Below are 7,924 nucleotides of genomic sequence, written 5' to 3' on the forward strand. Positions count from 1 at the left end.
ATATGTGTACATTATAGATATATACATACACAAAGATATCTACAAATACAAATAGAAAGTGGTACCTTTTTCTAGTGATTTAAAGAATAATTTCAGATATAACAAAATGAATCAAAATATTAAATTTTGATGAATTTTAGATTTATACACCGATAGACTTCTATTATGGGTAGATCTAAAATTTGACTATATTTTATAAATATTTTAACAATTTTTTCATCTACAACAACTCTCTTTAATTTAATTATGTTTAATTAAAAAGTATTTTCTATTTTATTTATTAAATAATTAATTAGTGTAACAATAAATTCATTAAGTAGTAATTTTTAGAATAATTATTAAGTATGTAGAAATATTTTTAAAAAAATTGCAAATATAGCAAAGTCTATCAGTGATAGACTTTATCGTTGATAGACTCTTATGGTTTATCAGTGATAGACCAACATTTGCTACATGGTCTATCAGTGATAGACTCTTATCATTGATAGATTTTGACAGATTTTGCTATATTTACAATTTTTTTAAAATGTTACTATATACTTAATTATTTTGAATATAATTGCTACACTTACAACTATCCCATTAATTAATTGATGTTAAATTTAATTGATCTCTTACATTAATTATTATATATTTAATTTTAGTTTCAATATACAAATTATTAATTTGAAGACAAAATACTTCATTTCTTCCTTTGCACATTCAAACATTGATGATGGCTGAGGCATTTAAATTTTGAATATTTAATATTTATATTCATAAAACAATATTTATTATACGAAAACGAGGATAAAAATGGTAAAGAAAAAACATTATTTGTGAATAACTAGCCTTTGTCTAGACTCTAGAACTTAAAAGGGAAAGTAAAAAAGAAGTGTATATATATCAATTCCAATCAGTGGCCTTTTAAACTCCATACCAACCATTAGTTCCTCACAATTAAGAGACTTCGCTATTTATGCACTACTCTCTCACACTCATTACTTTCATGAATGTCAATAGCAACATGATGTGAGCGGCAATTACAATCTGATTTGCCCACTCGCTTTGAAGAATTTCCCGTAATCTCTTTCTCAAGTGGGGTTTTCTCACAATCATTTGAATAGTTGTGATGAAATTTATGTTCTTTTTTGTGATGCACATTAGTTTCCTTACACTCATGATCTCCACATTTATGATTCTTCTCTTGATGCAGTACTCCACAAGTTTTTCTATTGTGATCTTGAGAAAGTTGAATCTTGTGATCCTTTTCCTCATAACAACAATGCTTATGGACATGATTATTCACTCGACTAGTTGATTGATCATCAACGACATGGCATCGATGATTATGGTGATCATGATGATCATGATGATGAGAAGATCGAGTACCATCGCACAGTTGTCCATGTTTCGTTAAGCATGGTTTGGAAGATTTGCAACATTTTTTCTTCCCATGTTTGTGATCCGTTCCTCTCAAAAGGAGCATGCTGTTCAAGATGACCAATAGACAAGTACCGACATCAGCAAGAACGGCTGCCCAAATGAGGGGATGTCCAGCAAATGCCAAGCCTAGGATGGCAGTCTTCGTACCGATTGACAAAATGACATTTTGAACTACTTTTGTGTGGAATGTCTTTGCTAGTTTGATGACTTTTGGAATCTTTCTCATGTCATTTGACATTAAAATCACATTCCCAGTTTCAGTGGCCAATGCTGAACCTGAAATACCCATTGACATGCCAATATCAGCGGTAGCTAATGCTGGGGTATCATTTAAGCCGTCTCCAACCATGGCAATTGCTCCATCATTCTTTTTAAATTCTTTTATGATATTTGCCTTCTCCTTTGGTAGAAGTTCTGAATGGATTACTTCGAAATTATTCCCAAGCTACAAATAACAGTACATCGATCGTTATGTAGACATCCAAGTTTCATATATGAACTAAAACAAATAGGTCGTTATATATAGAAGTTCATATGAAGCACGTAAAACCTGTTCTTGGACATGCATGGCAGCAGCCCTACAATCTCCTGTGAGCATAGCAGTTTTAATTCCAAAACTTTTGATCTCCTCGATTGCCTCTTTAACCCCCGAACGACACGAATCCAATAGACCGAAGGATCCAATTATCGTCCCCCCACAAAATACATATCCAAGGGTTTGCTCTTGTCTAGTTTCGTCGTCAAAGTTGTTCAATTCTGAAGAAACTAAAATTATTTAGATCGAAAAATTAATGATCCTAAAAATCTTAAAATGTTCGAGTATATACGCATGTTTAGATAAATAAAAGGGTTTAATCGTAAACCTGGTATGTCGTAGCCAGCTCTGGCAGCAATTTTTTTGCTTCCAATGTAAATATCATTACCATCTATCTTCCCACGAACACCTTCTCCTGGAAAATTTTCAAATTCCTCTACGTTTTCTGGCTTAAGATCGATAGAATGCAGCTTTCCATAGTTGACAAGAGCAGTTGCCATTGGATGGCTTGATTTGCTCTCAATGCTTGAAACCCTAATTTACAGAGAGTTCAATCCATAACATTTTCACTAGCTTTGTTTCCTCTCATTTCTAGTCAAATTTTTAAAAACTACTTTTTCAAAATCTTGTTTGATATTTAGATCCTTAATAATCATTTGATTTTTGGTTTAGAAAAGTATATAATGCTTATAAACATCACTACCATCTATAGATTTCTTTGGACTATATATATATATAGATCAAACTTTCTGCTACTTAATTAATACTTTGGAAAAATCTAAGCAAACATTTGAAATCTATAAGAAAAAAATCATCAAAAACCTGTTTTTGTCTTTAGAAATATTTACTTGAGCTTTCGAATTAAAGAATTCTCTAGTTGATTTTTGAAAACATGGGTATAAAACCAAATAATAGATATATAAAAAAAAAAAAAAATTAGAGTTGTGAAAATATTTATAAGCTTAATTTTCAAAAACCAAACCGGTATGAGTGGTTCAAAATCTCTCCAAAATTGATTGCAATTCAAAATACACTTGCTGCTAATTTAAATAAAATGAAATTTTTTAAAAAATTAAAGAGAGGAAATCGAAAGTTATGATTATCACACAAACATTAGTATAAATTATACAGAGGACAAAGTTTTAGTGGAATAATAATTACCATTGGAGCAAGGTGTTGAAGCTAATATCATCTCTTAGAGCTTGAAAATGTGTTACAACAAATTCACCTCTAGTGATTGTGCCAGTTTTATCAAAGGCCATAACCTTAATCTTTGCAAGAACTTCAAGGTGGTTGCCGCCTTTGATTAAAACTCCGGCCATGGCTGCCTTTGTAAGAGCACAAAAGGCGGCGACCGGGGTGGAGAGGATTAGGGCACAAGGACATGCACTCACTAAAACCACCAAAGCTAAGTGAAGCCAATGGCTGAGATTATGAACTCTCAATGCAGCTGGAATGGCTGCTAGACAAGCCGAGATGATAATAACAGCTGCAAAACAAAACAAAAAAAAAATGCAAGAAGAAACAACAAAAAGGTAATTAAACAACAAAAGGTGTACGTTTCGTAATCTGAATATGCTAAAGTGATGGGTTTTGGATTATTTTTATCCTTATTAGGCTGCAAAAGAAGATGAATAAGATGGTAAAAGGATGAGAAAGTTATGGGAAAAGTTCTTAAAAAAATTCATTTTTGTCCTTCTATTTTGGGTTTTTGTTGCAGTTTAATACTTATACTTTCAAATATTTATCTACTTTCAATAAATGGTCCGATCCTTATTTGCATTTTCTTTATAAACTATGAAAATATATTTTGTCATATATTATTTGTTTTGTATAAAAATGTATTATTGTTATTTAACCAAACTTGATTAAAAAATTAACTTTGAAGGAGTACACTTAAAATAATTTATTGAAAATACATGAGTTGAAAATTCACATTAACCTAATGAAATGGAACTAGAAAGTACAAGAAAAATTAAAGAATTCTATTTTAACTCTCTTTTTCTTCTTTCTTTTGAGTTTAGGGTAATAACTCTATCTTGGTTCTTAGATCGAGTTTTGAGAAATAATGCTTGAATATAATAGATTATTGTATTAGAGAAACATAGAAATTCATTGGTTATGTAAAAAGAAAAAGTTTACAATATGGTGAGGTATTTAATTTTTTATTGATGTTTTGAAACATTACCAAAATGTTAATCGATCGATACAATATAATGATTACCTGGGGTGTAATATTTGGCACATTCATCGATGAATGTTTGGGTTTTTGATTTGTTTTTTTGAGCTTCTTCTACAAGCTCAGCCATTTTTGCTACCACACAATCCTCAGCAACAACTGTTGTTTGAACACTTACATAACCTACATATATCAAATTAATCAAATTAAACGAACCCTTTTTTAGTCCCCAATATTATTATTTCAAACACCTTAAATTAATTAACACTTTAATCAATGTGTTAAAACTACTGATCTTTTGAATAATGTTTGATTGAAAAATAGATATACTTGAAACGGCTAGTATCGTGATATTCAAGTTTCAATTTTCCTTCTAAATCATTGTTATACTTCCAAAATCTAATTGATGTACTGAAAATTATAATTTTAACCATTTACAAAATGTCAAAGTAAATATTGTAATTTCTACCTACGTAGGTTTTAATACATTTTGGTTCACATGTTTTCATAGAGTATTTTCATATTGGAAAAAGTACTTCTATTTGTGTCTATCATTCATAGAATCTAAAATTTTCGTTTGTATGTTATAAATATTTTCACAAGTTTGTTATTTACAATAATTTTCCTATTTTAAACTTTGGTTCATTTTAGTATCTATACTTTTAGAATATTTATATATTTTGAAGATGGTTGATCCATTGGTTTCTAATCTTCTAAAAAGTAATCATTTTTATCCGTTTCATTTTAAATGGACGTAAATGATGAACAAATATTCGTTCAATCTACAAAGACCAAAAAATAGGAATAAAAGTTCAAAGTAAAATAACCAAAATGAGCTTTCCAATCAGAAGTAGTGTTTCAAAGAAGAAGTAGGAGTATTATCTGTTTTTTGGGGAAGGAAGTTTGGGAAAATGTAGTTGAAAATAGTAATGTGTAAGTAATTACCATTTAAGTTGATGGTACCAGCCCAAACAAGAGAATCTTTTTGTTTGGTAACAGGGAAAGTTTCTCCACTCAAAGTTTTCTCATCAACTTCACAATTGCCTTCAACGACAATCCCATCAATGGGAATAACTTCTCCAGCTTTCACACTTAACACACTCTTCAATTTCACATCTCTTACATCCACAACCTCTCCACTTTCAGCTATTGTGGCTTTTTGGGGAGCTAACCTCATTAGTGAACTCATTGCACCATTCGCCTAACATTCAAACCCAAATTTAAATTAACTCTATATTATTCATTCTGCACGTAATAATTAATTTAGGTTGAAATTTTAGCTTTTGAAAATTATGCCTATACACAACAGTTTAGAAAAAAAAAAAAAAGAATCATATATTATGATTATTTGGGCTGACCTTTTGACTTGCTCTTGACTCAAGCCATTCCGCAATGGAAAACAAAAACACTATACTCCCAGCTTCCATATAATCCTCCATTGCAATTGTCCCCACAACTGCCAAAGTTAACAATTAATCATAATTTAAAAGCAATTATCAAGGGTTGCATAAATTACCATGAATAGAAAAATGGCAAGTTTTTATGAAAAAAAAAAATTTTGCTTTATTTGTAAATATATTTGCTGCGGTTTCGATAATTTTCCTATATATATATATCAAATAGGAAGTTTAATTTACCAGCAATAATAGCAAGAATGTTGACATCAATTCTGAGGTGGCGAATGGCTGAAATGGCTTTTAGAAGAATGGGAAAGATGCCAGCGGCGACGGCGGCAACGGCAAGCCACCGCAATGGGTGGTAGACATACTTCAAAAACGACGCAGTTAGAAGCAACCCACTGGCTATTGCATAAGGACTTGGCCATTTCTTCTTCATAATTCCCTTTCCTTTTAATTGTATATTTGCCTCCAATCTTGCTTCATTTAGAGCTTTCACTATCAAGTAATAACAATATAACTATTTAAATTTCTTTTGTTATAAATAATCAATGTGTTTATCAATCATTATATCCTAAACTTTTAAGGACCTGTTTGTAAAATTAAGTGATCATTCTTGTATTTAAGAAAGATAGATGTAAATGATGGTAAGACATGAATAGAAAATAGGTTTGATTTTCAAATCAAAACGAAAAATAAATGGTTACTAAACATGATCTTGAAGGCAGAATTAAGAAGAAGATATATACCAATTTGAAGTTGAGAAATGAGGAGGGAATCATGAACAACAATGAGAGTTCTTGTAGGGACAATGACAGTGATTTGTTTGATTCCTTCGAGGGGTTTGAGGATGTTTTCGATCAAAGGGATTTCTGAAGAACAGCAGATTCCCAACACATCAAAATGGCTTCTTTCGAATTTTTTGTTTTCTCTTGTTACTTTCTTATTGATCGTCTTCTCCGTTGCCTCTTCACTCATCTTGGATTAGTTATATTCTCCTTTTCACAAACTATATAAAATTAATTTCTGAATTTCCCTGCAAAAATAGAAATACATGTTTCATAGTTTCAAAGTTAATTGATAATGGAATCAGTCAAAATTAAAAATGCGTGATTAAACCGTCTAGGATCTCAAAATAGTTTCAAAGTTTCTTGTTTTTGTTTGTAAGAATTAGTAATGTCAATCATAATGAATCAAAGTCGATCGACTCTCAAGTGAAGAAGGAAGTTATGATTAATAAAATGAGAAAAAAATTAGATGTCGTCTCGGCTAGACCTATTTTTTCGTAACTCAAACAGTTGTCCAATAAAAATTTGTCATATAGTTAAAATTGCTTTCAATTTTCCACAGCGGAATGAGACATGCAAAATTAGTAATGATCCAAATAATCTTTTCTTCACTCAAAAAGATAACTCAAATAGTTAACCACGATCAAGGTAAGCCCACGATGTGAATAACCCAAGTTAAATGAGAAAACCATATCAAAATCAAATAAAGAAAAAAAAAATTAATATCCAAATTATCACTTTCTATGGAGGATGAATAATGGTTATATATGAGAGTGATTATCAAAAAGTTATACAGTGAGTTGTCATGTTCAAAATTATTTGCAAATTAAATATGATGTTTAATCATTCAAAATAACCTTAAATACAAAATTTTATTTAAAAAATGAAAAAATGATTTTAAATTATTAAATCAACGTTTGAAAGCGATTTTGAAGAAAAAAAAAGAAGAGAAATCAACCTCCAACCTTTAAAAAAGACGCACATACCAAATATCATTGAACCAAACTCACTTGATCAAAATTGGTTAATAGTTTGAATCAACTTGAGAGAATAAAGAGAAATAGTATTGAAATACAAGAAATGGTGAGCATTGTTTTCGAATAATATTGAAAAGGAAAACTAGTTAATGTTAATGGGAATGTAAACAAAATAAGCTTCTAAGTTCTAACACAATTGAAATTACATTTCATGCAAGATTTCGGGGAAGCCCAAGACCCAAAAGAAAAATTACTCAAAAAGACAAATACTCAAATTCATATTGAGTAGAAAAATATTTGAGAGAGAAGAGAATGTGAAGCAAAGCTTACAAAAAAAAAATGGTAGTGTAAGAGCTAGTGGTGTTTGCAAGAGAGGAACAAACCTCACAACACCTTAAGTAGAAGAAGGAATCAATGGTGGGGGACTTCATTAGGGAATCATTCACACACACAAATTATTATTATTAATTATAAAGAATAAAAAATATTATAGGAAGTATATTCAAAGGAATACAATGACAAATTGAATAATATAATATAATATAAAATCATGAGCTTTTAACTTTCTATGATTCTATCTTTGAATTGAATATAACTTTTTTTTTTTTTTTTTATGTATGAAG

General features: G+C 30.1%; 1 protein-coding gene across 2 annotated transcripts; it reads right to left on the bottom strand.

Moving 5' to 3' along the window:
• Nucleotides 1–720: 720 nt before the first annotated feature.
• On the bottom strand, nucleotides 721–7,659 carry LOC103492700 (putative inactive cadmium/zinc-transporting ATPase HMA3). 2 transcript variants are annotated; one of them, XM_008453182.3, is made up of 10 exons: nucleotides 7,632–7,659; nucleotides 6,286–6,572; nucleotides 5,777–6,034; nucleotides 5,498–5,595; nucleotides 5,085–5,340; nucleotides 4,185–4,322; nucleotides 3,122–3,449; nucleotides 2,289–2,494; nucleotides 1,976–2,190; nucleotides 721–1,870 (listed from the first exon to the last, which is right to left on the bottom strand). In XM_008453182.3, the coding sequence occupies exons 2-10, from the start codon at nucleotides 6,512–6,514 to the stop codon at nucleotides 953–955; spliced, it is 2,646 nt and encodes an 881-aa protein (XP_008451404.1). In that variant the 5' UTR covers nucleotides 6,515–6,572; nucleotides 7,632–7,659; the 3' UTR covers nucleotides 721–952. The 2 variants fall into 2 exon arrangements, with proteins under 2 accessions (XP_008451404.1, XP_008451413.1); XM_008453191.3 differs by having other exon boundaries at nucleotides 807–1,870; nucleotides 1,976–2,181.
• Between the last annotated feature and the right edge of the window lie 265 nt (nucleotides 7,660–7,924).

Source organism: Cucumis melo, chromosome 5 (assembly GCF_025177605.1).
Source record: "Cucumis melo cultivar AY chromosome 5, USDA_Cmelo_AY_1.0, whole genome shotgun sequence".
NCBI classification, from domain to species: Eukaryota; Viridiplantae; Streptophyta; class Magnoliopsida; order Cucurbitales; family Cucurbitaceae; genus Cucumis; species Cucumis melo.

Bases quoted from the DNA above. Each gene is read 5' to 3' on its own strand.
- LOC103492700 (XM_008453182.3), bottom strand. From the start codon at position 6,514: ATGAGTGAAGAGGCAACGGAGAAGACGATCAATAAGAAAGTAACAAGA. The intron at 6,035-6,285 runs GTATATATCTTC...ATTACTTGATAG, and splicing joins CATTTCTCAACTTCAAATTG to TGAAAGCTCTAAATGAAGCA. The intron at 3,450-4,184 runs GTAATCATTATA...TTTGTTTTGCAG, and splicing joins TGCCAAATATTACACCCCAG to CTGTTATTATCATCTCGGCT.